Raw genomic sequence first — 21,772 nt, 5'->3', positions numbered from 1 at the left:
AAACACCTTAGGACACATTTACTAAGAAAGTCGGAAACTTCACTAAAAGTGCTCTGCCCATGTATAATGCTGGGTACGACCAATTCATTAAGAAAGTGCGGCAGAAATCATGAATCTGTTGCTTGCCTGCACTCGCCCAACAGAGTTCACCAACTTTTTTGTGGTGCACTTTTAACATAGGGCTGGCAACCAACCTTACGTGTTAAATGCAGCGTTCAGTCGACTGAGTGGCAGAATGCCCCCTAATTTGTGTCGCATGGAGGCCAGCGCAGCTGCACCACAAAAGGTTGCGTGTGACACAATAGTGGCGCAGACACTTCTTAAATACCTGTGCAAGCAGTTTACACCTAAAAGAATGTGACCATCAGAAAACCAGCGCAAAGCCCTTAGTTAATGTGCACCCCCCCCTCCCCCCCTGACTTATGCTATTCTGGGAGCTGAGATTTGTTGTAATGGGAAGAGGTTTGGTTGGTGAATGACTGGTTCTGGTAGGCTACTTGCTCTTGATTGTTTGTTTTTTATTTCTATAATCTACTGCAATAGCAGTATTTGTAGGTTACTTGTAATTCATATTTTAGCCGAATTATGGCTGTATGTCGGAAAAGTTGGTCCTTGTGTAATCTGTGTGCAATCCATGTTTTGTGATTGAGCTAGGCTAGCCCATGCCACGGTCATGTGATTCTTTCCCAGCAACCAACCATAAAATCGGACAAAAAACCTAGTAAAACCCATTGACTTCTATGGGACTGTCTGAGCCAGAAACAAGGATTAGAATAGAACATGATGAGTTTTTCCTTACTGAAAATAGGCCTTGGACATGGTGCTAAGGAATCCTCAGCAGTGAGCATGAGTCCATAGAAATACATGTAGAAATACAGCCGCAAACAAAATGGCCATAGCACCTGAGGAAAAAAAAAACGATTGTGTGCAGGAGGACTTACTCTGTATGACTGGTACTATGTGAAATCCCACATTCACAAAATCCTCTTTGTTCTAATGTTATTTAAAGACATTATCAACCTCCATACAGGTAACTTGCAGTTACAGGTAGTATTACAGGCAAATGGCTAATGCTTACTTAGTAAATAGACATACTGGTGGTAAAATCCCTGTGACTCCTTATCAGAAGTTAAAACATAACCTCATTCTTTTTCTGCAATGAGTTTTGCTACAATATGTGGAGAGGATAATATTTTAATATGACTCATCCATTCATTCTGATTCTTGTTTCTGAGGCAATTACTGCAGCTTCACACTCACAAATCTGCTTATAAGCCTTGACGTTCATCATGCACCAATACTTTCTGCATTTGCATCATTTATTCTCCGGGCTGGAGAATTATGTCAGTATAATTACTGTGTTGTTTATTTATTAGATTTTCTAGTATTCGATGTAATGTCAAATCATATAAACACAGTAGCATAGATTTGAAAGGGTAGTGAATTATCAATATTTTATAATTAATATTTTCTTTCTCTAAGTAGTCATGAGCATAGTTATTATTACATAAGCTAAGATTAGATTTGACAATTGCAAACATAAGCCAACCAACATGGAAGCAAAATCAATACGTACATTTCCCTTGGGGCCACTATTTACTGTTCACAGCGCCATTTACTTAATGGAATGGCAGTTATGTTTGCAGAAACCTTGTAACTAGCATTTTTATGTTTTAACTAAAAGCAGCTTTCTCCATGAATAACAAAAATAACATGCTTGCTGTAGTTAATGGCAAAAATATTTTAAGCTGTCATGCATCAATAACTTATGTGCCGTAGAATAACAGGACAAAGCAACATTTCTGAAAGGAAGCACTTCAGCTGGCAAGCTTTGTTAACTTATCTTGCTTAATTTGAGTGAGATAATGCACTCATCCATAATTGTCTATTAAATAGGTTGAGCCTTTCTGCTTTTTCAAGACTTTTCTCCATTTCTGCTGACGCTGGTGCCATATTTTCCTAACATACAAGAGGCAGATCTCTGCTAGTGAGATGTTTAGTGCATCAGCTATATATTTGTAAAATGGCCCAGAAATGGCAATTGTTGGCCCAAAGGCACCAATAAGCAAGACATTCATGGTGCAGTAGTATTTAGTTCTAGTTAAAGAATTATATACCGAACTTGTGAGTCGGAATAAGATGATGAATAGCTTCTTCTTCATTGATGATCACTGACTACTTTATTTATACCCTAAAGAACCTCTCTACAAATCCATACTTTTCAGTGTGAGGTGATGATCTTTAAAAAAATATATTTTGGCATAGACTTAGGGCCGATTCTAGCCTATTTGCTACCTGAGACGAAAATTCAGATGCCCCCCCCCCCTTCCCGACGCTGTATACACATACCTATTTAAATGTTTATTTCCACATTCTTTGTATATAGACAATCACTTACACACATGACCCTATTTATCAATTGTTTACCTCCTTAGATCAGTATTTTCTCCCTCTCCAGGAGATGGAGGATACAGCTCACTCCAAGACCCGAGGTACAACACAGCCACCATCACCCTGCTCCCCCTTCTTCTCTGACCAGACCTGCAGTAATATCCTGCATTTACATGAAAAGGGGAGGAGGGCTCTGAACAGAGTATAAACAGGGGCAGAATAAGTGGCAGCTATTTGTCCTCACTTTTCCCCTAGTGGCCTGGTCTATAGAGTATTAAGGAGCCCCTGCCTGACTCCTGCTATCACACAGGGCTAGATACCGCTAAAAGCTCTTCTCTTTCACCGGGGACAGGAGAAGGTCACATGACCTTCTATGGCCAGTTAATCCCTTTTGAAACAGAAAGTATATTGGAAAATAGGGTAACTTTCATTTCACAAACATCATATCAATTATTTTCTGACAACCCCTTTAAGTCCATCAACTGGATTACTAAGCCCAGAATGGGAAGAAAGTAGTTTGTATGGAAACAGAAACTATTTTGTATGGAAACTGAAGGACAACAATACTTTGGCAGTTTAAGTCGTTACCATATTTGCCTGCGTGAAGAACAGCAGGAAAGAAGACTGAATCATCATCTTATCATCTAATTATTATCAGTAGGAGTTTATGTCCCCTATCCTCATGAAGAACTTGCTTGATCTTTTTCATGTGGTTTTTATCTTGTAGAGAGTGATATGGCCTGTACAAGTGACATAAAGCTCCCCACAATTCAAGTAAATAAAGCACATCACCTAAGCCCAATTCACATTGTTTTCATGAAAGGACCCCAGTCTCTACAGAGATAAAAGTGCCAACAAAGGAACAGTTGGGAGATTGACATTTGGATCTACTGAATAGAAAACATAAAACCTTTGCTTTTAAAAAACTTAGTATTGGTTAAAGGGGTTTTCCCACAAACAAAAGTTAGGTGATGAGAGTGATAAGACCCCCACAGATCATGAAGAAGAGGGGTCCGATGGGGTCCCACGTACCTCCGTTGGACCCCACAACGCTCTGTCAGACTAATGGAGCAGACAGCCGCCCGTGACCGTTCTGCTCCATTAATCTCTATGGAGTGGATGGAGGTTGCCGAGCGTGGTTTTCCTTTAATGGAGTGGGACCATGCAGATTGTTCTTGGGAAATCCAGCAGTTGAAATAACAAATGTGTAATTTGTGGAAGAATCTTTTTGAATCAGTATAAAGAGAATCTAAAAAATATGAAGGAATTGGTATAAATGACTTTTAGACCATAAAAAAACAGGACACAAAAACAGTCTATGAGTAAGAACAATAACATTTCTGCTAACATCCTTAAACAAGAATTATTTGATAGACATTAAATAATGTTTTAGAATTAGCAATGATCAGACCCCGAACCACAATGTTTGGGTTCCTACCGTGTTATCATTTACATGCCACTGGCATGCATGCCACCACTTTCCCAATGATTGTAACTCCCCAAGATGTCACAGGGATTAACAAAATCAATGACAAAATGGTGGCGTGCATGCGCCGCCAGCAATTGCATGCTGTGGGTGACTGTGCCCCTGATGTAAAGGATAACACCGCAATAAGTTCAAGCAGTTGGCTGACTGGACCCATTTAAAGGCTTAACACCAGCTCTCATTGCAAGCACCAATCTGCTCTGGGTTCGGACAATCCTTCCAGACCCGAATACTGATGGGACTGTTCATAGCTATTCAGAATTTATCTTATTTATTTATTCTTATCTATGTCAACAGGCAATGATTGAGATGTAATTAAATTAAAATGAAATATTCAAAGAATACGAATGACTAAGACTTTACTTAGGAGGTGTTCTTTTAGACATCTTTTTGCCTGCAAAACAAAATCTTTCTCACAGAAGCAGAAGTCATGGGACAAGTTAAGGGAGTTTGAAAAGTGTTTTTTTTGCATGTGGATGGAATTTGTATTACCCAATTCACATTGTTGGCACTGTAAACAACTGCAGGTTGTTAGTAATATCTTAAATTATTACACAGTAATGTGTACTCATGAAGCAGGAATTGGACTTTGTACAGAAACATTTTCCCAAATATTATGTTCCCCATCACTACTTGATGGGATCTGCCATCCTTATGTAAGGACTGTTTATGACAGACTGTATTCTGCACACAAAACAATTTGAAAAATACTACAATCTTATTCTGCTAACAGAATTTGGGAGTTCAACAACCTTTGGCCCTGTATAGAGTCATTTATATATAAAGGAGAATAGTTTTACTGGCAGATTCTTTTGTGGAAGGCGCTGTGTTAGTTTAGAAGGATATCTCACTCTTGGCCAATATTGCTAATGATATCCACCTAGAAGCTAGAAGAAACAGCCTGTCCATATAAACAAGGTGCAAATTTGTTTGGCCTTTAATATATTCTGCTTTCTACTGGTTAACTCTGTTTCTGAATTTATTCTTTTGTAGATCTGTGAGCTTTCTTATGGAAATGAAGCTTTTTAGAAGATTTGTACTCATTTTCAAACACTGTTACATTCATTCAAGTATGCCATTATACAGAGGCAGCTGGCTTTTATCTAGTGATATTTACTTCAAAAAGCAAAGTTAAATGGTATCATAGATTAATTCTTAGGGCACCGGAAGACCCTTTTTTAAGAGTAGAAAGAGATTTTGTAATTACTTAGGCTACAGCAATAAAATCACTGAACATGTGTACTGTAAGATTCATCATATCACGTGCCACAACACAGAGCAGCAATAAAAAAAAAAACAAGTTATAAAAATCAAACATGGGAACATGACATCCTTGTCACAAATATGCATTACAGCTTTTCAGTAATTTACAGCTCTACATAACATGCTTTCTTGAGTACTATTTTTTTCATTCAGGAAGCAATGAAACTTCAAAAAGGGCATTATCCTCTGCAATTTCTTACATAAATCAAACTGGAAATAAGACACATTTTACAATTCAATTTAAGATCCCACTGAGACAATAATGTTGCAAGCTGTGCATTTTGCAAAGTAATATAGTAATGTCTAGTTTGCATTTTTGAAAAACCAAATTAATCACACTTTATTGAATATGTTCAAGCAAACCTAAAATCATTTATTATTAAAAATCTGTTGCAACAAATATAAACTATATTTTATACATAAAGGACAAACTCATTTATTCATTAGGATAAAATGTTTAGAGGTTGCATTTGAGAAGAACATGGAATGACAATGGGGATGTGGATCATACGCACATTTGCATATGTATTACAGACAATAAAAAGTAACAATTAGCATACTTTGCAACAGACTTTTTTACTTGGATTTAAAGGGACATGCGAAAAGAAGATCCATATCTGCTGTACCCTTGAAGAGATATTTTTTACTTCAAGAAATGCATTATATTGGAAAAAGACTAAAATGTCAAATTAATACCTATTATCAAAACAAGTAAGGGAGTGTTAGACTCCCTATTAGCTAGGCTGACTGATATTGATGAGTCAGCAATGGATCAGAGCTTATGAGACTTATCAGATGATGAATTATTATTTACAGCATAATATATATATATATACAGGCTGTCCCCGGGTTACGTACAAGATAGGGTCCGGAGTTTTGTTCTTAAGTTGAATTTGTATGTAAGTCGAAATTGTATATTTTATAATTGTAGATCCAGAAAAAAAATTTTTTTGCCCCAGTGACAATTGGAGTTTAAACATTTTTTGCTGTAATGGGACCAAGGATTATCAATAAAGCTTCATTACAGACACCTCACAGCTGATTTTTGCAATCTGGGACTATAGTAAAGCATTCACCAGAGGTCAGAGGGGTCTGTCTGTAACTATGGGTTGTATATATATATTTATTTATTTATATTTAGAAATACCTCTTTCCAGAACGACACCTCCCATCACCATTGCCACCTGTTGGTATAAAGAGACTCAGCAGTGATATTGTGTTGACATTGAGCACCCACTACAGCATGGAGATGTTGCCTGGAGGGGTTGCACAATGATAATAATAATAATAATAATCTTTATTTATGAAGCGTCATCAAATTCCATAGAGCTTTACAGTTTATGGGGAACATATACAAATATACAATTGGCAAAGAGCTTGCAGTCTGTGAGGATGAAGTGGTGACACAATGGGCATAAGAATTAGTATAATGGTCCAGCCATTCTTCATGAGGGAAAGGATAAATATATATATATATATATATATATATATATATATATATATATATATAAATAATTTAATAAATAAAGATGCCACTGCTTGGAACAGTCATCAGTTGCTATCTAATATATTGAGTCCAAGGTTAATGGGACTGCAGGGAAGCCTGTAGCTTGTACCTGGTGCATGCCTGATGACAGACGGCAGGAGTACACAGAGTGGGTTAGTAAAAAGAGAAAAAGAGAGTTGAAAATAGGGACATTAGGGAATGTGATAGGCATTCCTAGAGAGAAGAGTTTTGAAAGCATATTTGAAACTTTGGAGCTTGGGTGTTAGTATCATAGACCAGGGTAGAGGATTCCAGAGAAATGGTGCAGCTCAGGGGAAATACTAGGAATGTGAGTTAAAAATAAGGAAAGATAATAATCTGATATCACAGGCAGATCGAAGAGCAAGAGTTGGATGATAGACTGAGATGAGAGAGTAAAGGTAGGTGCAGCATTAATGTAATGCTTTGTGGATAAGGGTGATTAATTTAAACTGTGCACAAAAGGAGAGGGGCAACCAGTGCAGTGACTGGCATAGATGGAGGCATCCATGTAGCCTTCAGTAGACAAGAGTGAATGAGAGTGACAATTGACATTTTAGAGCTTTCCATTGTAACAAATGGTTGGATGGTTTGACTTTATTGCTGAACCTCTGTTTAACAGCATAGGCCATTGACAATGGGTGGTGGCTGCCTATAGTGGAGGTAAGGATAGAGCTAAATATTGGTTCTTTTGTTGTTAACGTTACACAAGGCCATTTATTTAACATTCCCATCAACTACTTTAAGTTCTGCTTTCTAAGTTAAAATTGACATCTGTATTGCGTTGTAAAGTATTGTGAAAACCACTAACATAAAATGACGCAGGTATTAAAGCAAATGAAATCTGAACTCCTGCTGTGTATGGAATTACTGTACAACATGGCCTCATTGACTTGAACAAAGCTGTACTGCCCATGGAGTTTTGTTTACGTCATCATCAGTTTTCAGTGGTTGGACCTCCACTGAATATGAAGTGGCAGTACTTCAAAATACTATATCGATATATAAGTGTATATAATATATCAATATATTTTTTCCACTTCTTATCAAAAGAAAAAAAATGTCAAAGCATATAGTTATCAACTAAAAATTTGTTTATAAATAGCTTCTTATATATAGTAAGTTTTTGGAGCACATGTATCTAATTTTTGGCTTGGCTCTTTCTTCTTTATTTGCAACTTTTTATGTGGCATGGACACAATTGCGATTTTTTTTGTCAGCCTAAGACAATCTGTCTTCAAAGTTTATTTCCTGAAACATGATTCCAGATATGATTACAACTGTTTAAAAAAGATTTTAAAAGTCACAAATTTTGGTGCAAATCCACAACTGCCCTCTATCAGGTGTTGAAAATAGTTTACAGATGTTTGTGGCTTTTTAGAGACTTTTTACGACTTTTGTAAAAAAGAAATTGCAATTTCACTACCGATCTTAGCTTTTCAAACACCAGATGCATAAAAAGGAAAAACCATTATGATACAGTATATTTTTAACCAGCAAAAAAGCCAACCAAAAAAAAAGTAGGCGCACAAAGCCAGACATGAGATACTTGTGCTCCTTTGTGTCTTTCTTCTCATCCATGTGTTTACATATATCATTTAAAGTTACATGTCTCCAAATCACTCAATGTAATGAGGATCAAACATGGAATGTGTAATCCTGTCCAGAAATAAATAAACATTTATTATGATAGCAAAAATAAATTAACAAGAGACACCTAGACTTACTCTAGGACTAGATGTCTAGACTAGACTGACATTATTGTAATGTAACAAGACTATTTTAAGTAAAGGATATATGTAGAATCCATGATCTTCTTAATGGATATTTAAAACATCCTAAATTCCCAATGTATATTCATTTCTACAGGGAACAGTGATGGTTCTTGGGAGAAAGAAAAACTTCAGTCTCTCCCTACCCAAGGATCACAAACCTCTGTTAACCATGCCTTGCCTGGACAGCATAACCTTCCAGTAACCCATCCTCTCAACTCTCTACAACAGAATCACCTTCTGCCAAATGGTAGGACACGCTGCCATTCATCCCTCATAAGGCGACAAATAATCTCAGGTGCTTTACTGGAAACTTTAAAAAAAATTATTAAGAATATTTTTAATTGATATGAAATGATATTACACACCACAAGATTACTGGAATTGCTGGGCTTCTAGTGATGCAAGTGCCAAGGTGTGGGGCAGAATCATTAAACAATTGCTTCCCTCTGCCCCCCCCCCCTATGATTTTGCAAGGGTTTTGTAGCATGATAGTACACTAGTTCCACACCACAAAATGGTATGTAAGCTGACTGCTTGTGGCTCATTCATGAAATGTTGATATTTTGGGATGGGATTGTGAAAGTAAATGGGTGCATCCTTATGCAAATCCAGTATGGTTTCTTACTTACATAATGATGTATGTCCAAAAACTTATATTTATGAGAAATCAAGATATTATAGAACCTTTAATCTGCCAATTAAATAATTGGTTATATAAAAAAAATCTAACATTGCGTATTCTGTTCTTTGCATAACATCTCTGATTTAAAACTTGCATATCCTACATAAATCTACAAGTATCATACACATTTACTGTAATAGCAGGAGGCACAGGTTGTTATTAGTTGGCTACAATACTCTACTGGAGAGAAGAAGACGTTTGCACATAAGCACTGGAACAGGGATATATCGGGGGTTATTTATTATGCATCAGGCGCTTGTGTGTGTGAACTGCTTATGCAGTAACATAGTCACAAATAAGTAAGCATACTACCTGTTAGGATTGTTTATGACATGGTGTTTGTCTTCAACCCTGATGTTGCTTCACCAGTTACTGTGTCCCGGGCTATGAACTTACTTTTTGTTTATTATCTATGCACTTTTTTATTTTGTAGGAATTTATTTTCATACTTTATATTAGTGGCTTGATTGGCTGTTTCCATAAAATGAAAAATCAGCAGCAGTCCTTTGGATGCGGGGATAGCTGTCTCGCCTCTTCTTGTAGTGGAGTGAATTTTGCAGTTTCTACGTATGAGCTGTGTAGTATTGTTATAAAGGAGGACATGGCAGAGCTCCATGCTTGGCGTGTAGATAGCAATTACTGGTGTTCAATATTAATTCAGATTATTTCAGGGCTTGTATGCTAGTATACAGAAGATATATGTCCCCCATAGAATTAATTAGATATTTTTTTTATTATATGTATTTCTTTACCTGTGGAGAAATCCTTTTTATTATAACTTGCTTTTAGTCCCCAAATTTTTAAATGTATTTTTATCCATTTATTTATATAGACATATTTTTTAGTTATTAATACTGATGCAATATTTTGTATTAGGGTATGCTAACTTGTATTAGCCCAACAAGGAATATATAGAAGCTTTTTGCAAGGCATATTTCTTGTCGATCAATTCCGTTAAAGTTAGGATGCGTTGCACCCCCTGTTTAGGGGCTATTCACTCCATTATTTTTGTATAAATCTGACATGAAAATCAGAATAAACCTCTCCTGTGTTAGGGGAAGTAAGATTACCAAAATTATTAATATATTCTGGCAAATGCCAGAATAATTAAGGCACTTACTTATGTGCAAAGTCAAATGTTTACAAACGCTAAGATTACTATACCTCTAAACAATTGAGACAGCCTATATAATGATGTCATGTCTTTGGAACTTTATTGGCAAAATCTGAGTTAATTACAGATACACATATGAATCTATTTGAAGACACACCTGAGAAACACTGCTACTTTTTTGTAAGTCATGGAAAATGATCAGCAATGATTTCAGGAAGAGAATTGTGATTCATCCTTGTGTGCAATTTCCAAAAACTTGAAGGTGACTTGTTCATCTGTGCAAACAATTTTAGGCAAGTACAACCAGGATGGGAATGTCCAGTCATCATACCAATCAGGAAGGAGACAGGTTCTGTATCCCAGAGATGGAGGTGCCTTGTCCAAAAATACGCATATCAACCAAGAACAAAAAAAAGGACTCTGTGAAGATGCTCGCTGAAGCTAGTAAGAGTGTGTCATTATCCACAGTGAAACAAGTATTGTATCAACATTGGCTGAAAGGCTACTATGTCAGGAAGAAGCCATTACTCCAAAGAAACATTTAAAAACCAGACTAATATTTGCAAATGAAGGGAGAAGCTTGCAAGCCTGAGAAAACCACCTCGACTTTGAATCATACAGATGGCAGCATCATATTGTGAGGTTGTTTTGCTGCAGGATGGACTGGTGCAATTCACAAATTAGATGCATCATGAGGAAAGAACATTATGTGGCAATACTGAAGCAACATCTCAAGACATCAGCCAGGATGTTAAAGCTTGGGCATAAATCACTGTTCCAAATGGACAATGACCTGAAGCATACCGCCAAACTGGTTACAAAGTATAACAAAGTAAATGTTTTGGAGTGGCCATCACAAAGCCCTGATCTCAGTCCCTTTGGAAACTTATAAGCAGAGCTGGAAAGGCAGCTGCAAGCAAGGCAGCCTACAAAAATAGCTCAGTTACACCAGTTCTGTCTGAAGAAATGGCCCCAAATTCCTACTAACTATTGTGAGAAGCTTGTGGAAGGATATCCAAAATGTTTGACTCAAGTTATACTGTTTAAGAGCAATAGTACCAAATACTAATGATATGTATGTAAACTTTTGTCTTTGCAGAAAGTAATAATGGCATTCAGCAAATAAAAATTTTGGTATAGATTTTTGGAACCCTAATTGACTTAAAACTGGAAAGGTTTATTATGATTTCATGATTTTATGATTTCATATAGTGTATGTAAACTTCTGGTTTCAGCTATATGTTGAATTCAGTTTATATTATATTTTTTCTGTGGGGGTCATTGCTTTTCTAGCTTGTTGCTCACCACAGTACAGAATATCAATGGGGACTAAGCAACAAGAAGTTTTAATTACCTAATTTTCAGGAACCATTGTAAAAACAATAAAGTAAAAGGAATTGCCCAAATGTTGATACAAATTGTTGCAATGTTTGATATTTATCCATATTTTATGAGGCTACTAGGTAGCCCATCAGGACAATCACAAATAAAATCTTATTCCCTTGGCATTGTTAACAGAAAATAGGTTCTTCTTAATAATTTCTGGTGTTTAGAATTTTTAGGAGAACAGTGTCAACTGGTAAGATAATGTTCCACATGCATTGTTTTTTCTTTGCTTTAGAAAGAAAGTAAACTAAGGATTCAAGTAGCAGGTTAATATATCAATATAATGTTTTATATTGTAGTGTAATTAATTTTTTATCTGAATTTATAGGTCTGGAACTTCCCTTTATGATGATGCCCCATCCACTTATTCCTGTAAGCCTACCTCCAGCCTCTGTTACCATGGCCATGAGCCAGATGAACCACCTCAGTACCATTGCAAACATGGCTGCAGCTGCACAAGTACAAAGTCCACCATCCAGGGTTGAAACATCTGTAATAAAGGTAACCTTATGAAAGCTATTAGAATGGTTTGATATTGTTTTTTTGGGGGGTTTTCAAAATTTAGTCTGATATATCCTTCTCTTCAGTAAATGATACCACATTTTATGCAACACCTACAATGTTATTGAACCACACAGGAAATATACAGTTAGTGGTAGAGCAATGTTGCCTAGACATTTTGTAGTGGTGAGCACCCATAAATCATTATAAATCTAGTGGTATATGTCATATAAATTCTAATGCAATTCTAATTCATGCAAAATATCTAGAAGTAAATAATTTTGTAGTTATGCCCTCAAACCACCCTAGTTTCTACAATCGCTAAAGGTCTACAAGTATATTTTTCTTATACACCATAAAATTTAACCTTTATTTCTTATAAGAATTTGCCTTTTGAAATCAAGATGGTGTAAATTCAGCAGTAATTGTCAGGCATTCTGATCACCTTCCTACAGCCCTATTTAATTGTATCATTCTTTAGTATGGATGATGTAGAACTAGTAGCAATGCTAACAAAAAAGTTCTTCCTTCAATTATAGCAATTTAGTAAATAAACCTTACTTACTTTGGCTTCTCTTCCTCATGCTACTCTGTTCAAAAAAGAATAACAAATGCACAACACCTTTAATTCAACTGATAGGGCCATGGTTTCCACAGATCCATGTGCCATGCCACAAAACTCAGATGAGGCCCTATTGCTGTCCACATTTGCAGCTCAGCAGTCTTTATTGCTGTCATCGCCATGCGAGTGGTCTTCACATCCTGATAACACATGGGCCACTGATCCATTGTTTGTAGCCTGTAAAGCACACATGTTCATGTTCCGGTAGCATTAAATGGTTTATAAGATGATATATGTAAGTATAGATCCCAGAAATCTGTATGTCCTCTACGGCTCCATGAACATAACATATGTTTGCAAAAGAAAAAGCACCATAAAAATCAAGAGACACTAACTCATAGATCCAGGCACTGTGTAATAACTTTTTATATGTTTTATCCATGGCCTCCTTCCTTCTAAAATGTTTTATCCATGGCCTTAAAGGCTCTGGGGGGGGGGGGGCTTCAGGATGTTACAATGAGCAGAACATGTCTCACCCAACACTGTTCTCTCTTTCCTGTTTCTGCCTGTTTAATTGAGCAATAAGTGAAGGGGGAGGTGAAACCTGCTTTGTTCATTGTAACAGCTGGTGAAGCTACTCAGGGGCTCTAAAAAACACCCACCAGAGTCCTTCAGATTCATTAGTATTACTTTAAAAGTTGATTTTAGAAGGAAGGAGACCATGGATAGCAAATGTAAGAAGATTACCTCAGTCATTGTAGTTGGCTCTGTGAGTAAGTGCCCCTAATTAACCCCTTAAGGACGCAGCCATTTTGTAGCTTAAGGCTCAGCCCGATTTTTTGGATTCTGACTTGCGTCTCTTTATACGGTTATAACTTTTGAACACTGTTACTTATCAAAGCGATTCTGAGATTGTTTTTTCCCCACATGTAGTACTTCATTTTAGTGGTAAATTTTGGCAGATAAGTTTTGCATTTATTTACAAAAAAAAAGAAAATATGATAAATTTTTGGAAAAATTTGCCATTTTCGAAATTCAAAATCATTGCGTTTTCAGGCAGATCGATTTACCATCTAAATAAGTTGCTGAATAACATTTCCCATTTGTCTACTTTACATTTTCATAATTTCTGAAATGTCTGGATAATTTATTTTGATGTCACGCGGCTTGCAAATAGAATATCGCTTTTCCGGATTTTCAGAATTGACTATTTTGGGGATAAATACAGTTTGGAATAAAATTTTACATATTTAGCATCAAAACCCCCTATATAACCAACCCATTTTCAAATCTGCACCCCTCAAGCTATCAGAAACAGCTTTTACGAAGATTGTTAACCCCTTGAGATCTTCATAGTAATTGAATCAAAATGGAGGTGAAATTTAGAATGGTCATATTGTTCCCTTATACGTTCATTTAGCCCTAAAATTTACACATTTCCAAAAGATAAAAAGAGAAAACCCACCATACAATTTGTTCTGCAATTTCTCCTGAGTACAAAGACCCCCCACATGTGGCTGTGACTTGTGTTATGGGGGCACAGCGAGGTGCAGAAGGGAAGGAGGGCGCTGCAGCTGCCAGGATTTTAGTTTCCTCATTGGCCCCTTTTGAAGGCTATAAAATTTTCGCTTTTTCGTTATTGGGGCCATGTGATGCCATTTTTTTTGCGGGATGAGATGCTTTTTCCAATGTTACCATTTTGGGGTTTGTATCACCTATTGTTGAAAATTTAGGAACGTTTTTTGAGGACAGGAGTAGAAAAGCATCAATTCTGTACTGGATTTTTTACTTCTTTTTTTTTGGTGTTTACCGTATAGACTAATAATCCTGTTATCTTTATTCTATGGGTCGATACGATAACGGGGATACCAAACATGAATATATTTTCTTACGTTTTACTAAATTTGTCAAACAAAACCCTAATGTGGGGAAAAATCTATCATTTATGTATTGCCGTCTTCCAAGTGGCATAACGTTGTTACTTTTTTGGCTACGGAGCTGGTTGATGGCTTATTTTTTGCGGGACATGTTGTACTTTGCACCAGTATCATGTCGCAGTACATATGGTTTTTTGATCACATTTTATAGCATTTTTTGTGGGATTGAAAAGGTAAAAATCATAATTTTTGGAGGGTTTATAACAGTTTTTTTTTACGGCGTTTATCGTGCGGGTTCAATAATGATTTACTTTTATTCTACGGGTTGTTACGGACGCGGTGATACTATATATGTGGGGTTTGTGTTATGATTTAGACTTTTTTTTGAGTTATATGTCTCTTTATATGTTTTGGGGGTTTGGGGCATTTTTAGTGATTTATGACTTTATTTTTTTATTGAATAACTTTTTTTTTTACTTTTTCACTTTTATACCATGGGACATGAAGAAGCAATCATCTGATTGCTTCTTCATGATAATATTCTGCAATACTCATGTATTGCAGAGTATTATCAGTGTCAGCCTATACACTTGCATAGGCTGGCACTGTGCCAGTAAGATGACGTCACAGACGCCATCTTACTGGCAATTCTTGCAGGTAACTCTGGGGTCCAGATCGGACCCCAGAGTTACTATAGCAACGATCGGCGCACCCCGAAAACGGTTCGGGGGGGCCGATCGTGGGGGAAAGATCCCCCAGATACATGTTAGATGCCGCGGTCGCGCTGACCGCGGCATTTAACGGGTTAAGCACCCGCGATCGGAGACAACTCCGATCGCGGGTGTTACACTGGGGTGCCGGCTATTAGTTACAGCCGGCACCCCGTCTTTCCCGATGCCGGTTCGGCTCAGATCTTGAGCTGAACCGGCATCAGCTCAGCGTCCGATATATCGGACGCTGAGCGCTAAGTCACTGCGCTCAGCGTCCGATATATCGGACGCTGAGCGTTAAGAGGTTAATCATGATGGATTTTGATGGTAGATTTCCTTTACAAATAGATAAACAAAACAGAAAATAGAAGTTGTTTTTGTGCTGTTTTGTGTAAAAAAAATCCAGGCCTAAACAATTATTTTAAATACTAAACTGGAATTGTCTACAGTATAATCCTTTTCTATTTTGTCAAGACACTGCTTGAAGAGACTTTGAATAGACATGAATGCATTGTGTGCGATTATAAAGATTTGTATAAGATTGCTACCAGAAAAGATGAATAAATAAAAAGGTTACTTTTATTGTCCAAATGGAAGATATTATTCAGATTATAGCGATTATAAATAGCTTGAAAATCATACTAAGAAAGTAGTACCTTAGGTCAACCTGTCTGAAATTACATTTTGAGAACTATACATGGTTTTATGGGTTGTATTATGTAGCTTCCTTGGCCTCATGCTGAGAGATTTTTTTTGAATCTGCCCTTTCTGAAATGAGATGAGCATTAGATGTCCTTTTGTAATAGAATGTTTAGATATATGAGATGGGTGAATGGCAGAGGAGCTGTAACAGGCTGGGATAGCCAAGCTTGACAGCCATGAATCACTCTTTGTATGATTGCCATGACCTGTACATGCTGAAGACATGGAGGGGAATATTTTCATGCATTTTACAATGTTTTATTTTGTTGCAATTGAAAGGATTACGCCAAATATAACTCCATATATTTTATGACCTTATTTGCCATAAAAATCGAAAAATCTACAAAATAGCCCCATAAAACACTGCAGTCTATTCTCTCAGCAGCAAGTCGACTGATATTTCAGGGCTACCTAATAAATATTGAATGTATTTAAAAGCCAGTATAAAGCACATGATTTGCATAATGACTTAAAGCTAAGTCCGGGAAATATAAACGTTTTTCTTTTTAAATTTGTACTTTTAAAAAATGTAATAATATTTTTAGATAATATTAAATAAATACTAATAACTCATAATACACATACATAGAATTCTCATTTTCTAAATGCCATGCCTATAACATAAATTCATTCAGTTTTCTGTTTTTGTTACATTTAGGAACGGGTTCCAGATAGTCCATCTCCTGCACCGTCTCTGGAAGATGGCCGAAGACCGGGTAGCCACCCTTCATCTCACAGAAGCAGTAGTGTCTCTAGTTCTCCAGCACGGACAGAAAGTTCATCGGATAGAATTCGTATGTCATATACTTCTATACATTTCCAAAGTAAACAAGCAATCTTATTCATTTTACATTAAGAGCTACAAAGGGAATCTTTAAATTGTCCTCTACAATTAGATTGCATGACCATCTGTCTTCGGTTTCTTGCTAGCATACATTTTGTAGGTCAATGAGAGGAGTATAAGGCAGAATCAGTTACTATATAAAGGGGGTTATTTATTTTAGGCTTTTCTTTTTTTCTCATGTATGCAACATTTTTTGGCCCATGTGTATATTTGCTCCCAAATTTTCAACTTTCCCACTTCCTAGCAAAATTAGATGCACAAGAATTTTTCAGTGTTGCCCCTGATATATCTTTAAAATCCACATGTGGGGGGCGTATAAAATTGGTGCAGTTTTGGTGCAAATCATGGTTAAAATGTCACAAATAAACTCTAGTCTCGAACTTTAGAGGGGGTTGCAACTTTCTAATTAAAAGTTGCTAAATCCCCACACACTCAGCTGCCTGATATATAAACCTTTAAGATAAATCAAACAAGTCCAAAACCCAGAATAACCAAAGAAAGACACACACAAATGTCCTGATGAAAGATAAATGACCCCCATCATTTTTAGCCACTGAGGTCCCGTAGCAGCTTTTTCTTTAAAGGGAACCTGTCACCAGGAGACCCATTTTTAGCACTCCCCCAGTCCCCACAGAGCATAGTACATACACTGCCAAAGTGTTTTTGTATTAAAAATTGGTTCTACAGAAAAAAGGATATGTTATATTGTACCTTTCATTAGCATCTGCTGTGTGACTAGGCAGTTGCCTATTGGGAGGCGCTGGAAAGGAGCAGTTCTCCCCCACCCTTGGGAAACAGCTACTCCATGTGACCTTTTCAAATATATGAAAACACCCATCACTTGGCTTAGCGACGCCCCTGCTCCTCTACAGCCAATCCCGAGTGTGGGAAGGTATTCATATATTTGAAAAGGTCAGATGTTTCCCAAGGGTGGGGGGGGGGAACTGCTCCTTTCCAGCCCCTCCCAATTGGCACCTGCCTAGTCACACAGCATATGCTAATGAAGGGTACAATAAAACATATCTTTTTTTCTGTAAAACCTATTTTTTATACAAAAACATTTTGGCAGTGTATGTACTATGCTCTGTGGGGACTGGGGGAGTGCTAAAAATGGGTCTCCTGGTGACAGGTTTCCTTTAACTAATGGTTTGGAGTATTAAAAACAATCACTTACATAGACATTTTCTATTTACATAAATTTTGACTGTACCTTTACATAGTTGTTAGGCAAAGGACAATGATCTCCAAAGTATATTTATTCATTAAACATGAAGCTTTTGGTTAAGGACACTGCCCTTTTGTGACATCTACTGTATTGGTGTCCTCAGGTGCCTATACAATTTAAAGGTGTGACAGAGCAGGAAGTAATAAGTTACTGCTTAAATTGTCGCATCGTCACTTTGGTTGTAGTTTGGGCACTCGGTGTCTAAATGGTTTGCCATCACTGGACTAGACCAATGCAGAGGTTGTTGAATTATTGCAACATTTCTTAATGTCATATATGTCATCATTGTATGATAATGAGATGATACTATCAACGACATATTGGACTATTTGCATGATGTTTCATTGAAGCCTGTGTGTTGTTAAGAATTACTGAAAAAAAGGCTACTTCAAAAGTGTTATCACTGCCACTAGAGAAAGATACATGTAAAGATATGCAAAGATACATGTAAAATTGTAGTGAAGGTAAGGGCTGTGTTTGTAAGTTATTAACTCCATTTATTGTTATGCATTTCATGTGTAGACAGAAAGTCAGGTTTTAATTTTTTTTCTTTACAGAGGATTGATTTGATTGACATAGGAAAACATAGAGACAGTGGGGCACATTTATAAAAAACAGTACAGTCAGCACTAAGTACAGTTTACCTGGTTATAGTGCCGAGTGCGCTAGATTCAGGATTCCTGGCACCCGTTCTTTATGAATTTGGCGCCTCTGCACTGCACTGACAGAGTGCACCAACTTTTTTTTTTGTGCACCTCTAACATAGGGTGTGTAACACATCTCTGGTTCTGAGCACCGGAACGCCCCCTTCAGTGCAGAAATTTGTGTTGCAAGAAGAATAGTGCAGCTGTGCCATAAAATGGTCACATGCAACACAAATGTGGCACAGACACTTCTTAAAAGCCTGTGCAAGCAGTTCGCTCCTAAAATAAAATGCAAAGTCCGACAGAAAACTGACGCACATAGCTTAGTAAATGTGCCCCACTGACTTCCTGTTACACATTGGGGGGGATTTATCAATTTGTCCCAGGTTCCGTCAGTTTAGTGGAGGAAAACCCAAGTCTGTCTGCGCCAGATTTATCACTGTGTTAATGAATCTGGTGCAGGATAAGACTGTTGGTTTCCAATTTAGACCTACTTTAAAGTGGTCTAAACTCTGCGTCACAAGTTTTGGTGCATGGAACATTCAAATAGGCCATGCCCGCTTTAGACCAAGCCATGCCCCTTTTCCAAAGGCCACACCCACTCAGTCGGACAAGTCGGAAAATGTCTATAAACAGGTCTAAAAAGCCTTGATAAATGTGATGTAAGGCTTTTCACACTGTGTTTTAGGCGCAAAATCACCAGAATTGTGGCGCAAGTGAGTTAATACATTCCCCCATTGTGTCATTTGAAGTGCTTTCACATGACACAAAATAGAGGGAATCACTCAAGAATACAGTCAGTTTTTAAATATTATCTGCTGAGAAAAGCTGATCTGTAGGACTTCTGGGTTTAGTACCCCCACTGATCCCATACTGAGGACCAGTTTTATTGCTGTTTTCAATATTTTTTAGCCAACAAATTTACTACAAGGTACATCATTTTTAGCTGGTGACAAGTTTCAATAGCCTTTGCTTTGCTGATTTTAAAAATGCCTTTGTCAGCATTTTGAATCATCTCAGTACTGTATATAAGATGAATTCACATTACTTGGCTCTCTGCCAGCATCATGTGGTGAGTCCTGGGGGAGGGGCAGCTGCAGCCTGTTTGTGCCTGTCTCTCCTCATGCATTCTTCCTCTACTCCACTGTGGGGTGGATAAGCAAAACCCCTAACACCAACTCCTCTATTTCCCTTACTCTGACTCCCACATACATTGAGTATATTTAAGTGATACATTTACAGTAATAGTAAGGCTTTTGGTCACCACTATAAAACAATAACCAAGTTATTTAGGTAGAACAGAAAAATATATATATTCCAATATAACAATAGAACTATAACTTTATCAATTGTAATTATGTAAAACACTATGTGGGAAAAAGCTGTCTTCAATAAATATGTACTAAATAATAATTGTATAGTCAATCTATGAATTTGCTCTTAGAAACAGTATCACCTCCATTAGATCCTCCTTAATGGTTGACCTATCTGACCTAATTATTTGAAGGCTAAAGAACATTCTCTCTATACTGACTTGAGTTGGTGGCAATGCACTAACCACATGGGGAACAACTCTAACAATTTCCGGATATAGAGGTATTCCCTCATGAACAGTCTGCTTTGATAAACCATTGAACTTTAAATATCAGTTTTTTTTCTGGGAACAGCTCACAGTCTAGCGTTGTTGGATAACATGAAGGCTTAGTTTCTATACATATAGTAGTTTTTCATTTGTGTGTTTCTGTATTTCCGAATTTAAGATGTTAGAAAACAGTTTCCCATGATATTCTATGTATAGTGTGTAGAATCCATCAGAGCATCTAATATCTACAAACATGAACTCAGAGAAAACACAAACTAAAACATAATGCCTTAATCCAGTTTTCCTGATCTCTAGCAGTTCTAAGAAACGTGCAGACATTCCTTCTCTTCTGATCTGTAGAGAAGGAGCTTCACTACTGAGCATGAGCAAAAAGTGCATCCACATTCATCTTAACTAAAAGCATACATCCTTATATCAGGAATAAAACAGAGATTTATAGGACATTCCATAATTTCCCCAAATTCTGATGAAAAAATATTCAGAACATACTGCAGTGAACTAACTGTAACAATGTTAGCATGAGTGTGGAAGAGAGGAAGCACACACAGGCTGCAGCTCTCCTCCCTGGGGACTCACCATATGCTGCTGGCAGGGAGCCAGGTAATGTGAATTAAACTGATATAAACTGCTGAAATGATTCAGAATCCTGACAAAGGGCTATTTCAAAATCAGCATAGCATAGACTATTGAAACCTGTCAACAGCTAAAAATGACATTCATAGTGACAAGTTCGAAGAACTAACTCTCACATAATGTGGGGGAATGAACAGTGGTATTGATTCTGAATAAAAAGATGTCCATTTCTTTGAATGCCCTCGATGAAGGATCATGCCAGCATTATAGAATTTATTTGAAGTCTTGCCTATCTTGGAAGTATTCATCAACGTTTCAAGTCTTTTCTTTATCAATATAGCGGTCATCTTCATTTTGAAGAGGTCCTGATAGTTTCAAAATATCTTTGTGAAGTTTTACAGAAATATTTTATTTTGTTTCCTTGGCTTTGTTTTTTAGTAATGCACAGTGTAAATATAGAAACTTCAAACTAACTTCCTCACTCTTACAGTAATGTTTAATATATAATGAGGTATGGATTCACCCGATTCTGTAAACAAGTCTGTCTGACTTCAATCACTAGATGTAATTATCAATTGAATCTAGTCGATTACTTGATTGACTGAGAGGACAGTTACTTTAGGCGATATAATTGTTGAATAACTGTTCATTTTAAGTAAAGACATGTATCCCCCAATGATTTTAGATTTTATTTTCATAGTATTACAGTTAGTTTGAATTTCATGTGCACAGAAAAAATGCATTAAAATGATGAAAAGTTCACAAACTTCTTTTTTTCAGAACTTTGCATATGTTTTGCTCTTATATTGTACTAAAGGTTTCCTGTTATCTTCTCCAGCTATTCATCAAAATGGCCTCTCCATGAATCAGATGTTGATGGGTCTGTCACCAAACATTATACCAGGTCCA

At 36.9% G+C, this 21,772-nt stretch overlaps 1 protein-coding gene across 7 annotated transcripts in view; it reads left to right on the top strand.

The window, feature by feature from the left end:
* DACH1 (dachshund family transcription factor 1) overlaps window positions 1-21,772 on the top strand; it is a 216,344-nt gene that overhangs the window by 143,497 nt on the left and 51,075 nt on the right. For 2 of the 7 annotated variants that reach the window (XM_072135319.1, XM_072135318.1), the window contains exons 4-7: window positions 8,535-8,735; window positions 11,951-12,123; window positions 16,633-16,798; window positions 21,702-21,772. The exon at window positions 21,702-21,772 is cut by the window's right edge and continues 64 nt beyond it. In XM_072135319.1, the coding sequence (XP_071991420.1) occupies window positions 8,535-8,735; window positions 11,951-12,123; window positions 16,633-16,798; window positions 21,702-21,772 (611 nt within the window). The remainder of the gene's footprint in view (window positions 1-8,534; window positions 8,736-11,950; window positions 12,124-16,632; window positions 16,799-21,701) is intronic. The other 5 variants (XM_072135321.1, XM_072135322.1, XM_072135320.1 and 2 more) reach the window with 5 other exon arrangements.

The sequence above is a fragment of the Engystomops pustulosus genome, chromosome 2 (genome assembly GCF_040894005.1).
Source record: "Engystomops pustulosus chromosome 2, aEngPut4.maternal, whole genome shotgun sequence".
Taxonomy (NCBI): domain Eukaryota; kingdom Metazoa; phylum Chordata; class Amphibia; order Anura; family Leptodactylidae; genus Engystomops; species Engystomops pustulosus.
The sequence above is the reverse complement of the archived record's forward strand: the minus strand, read 5'-3'. Positions and strand labels throughout refer to the sequence as shown.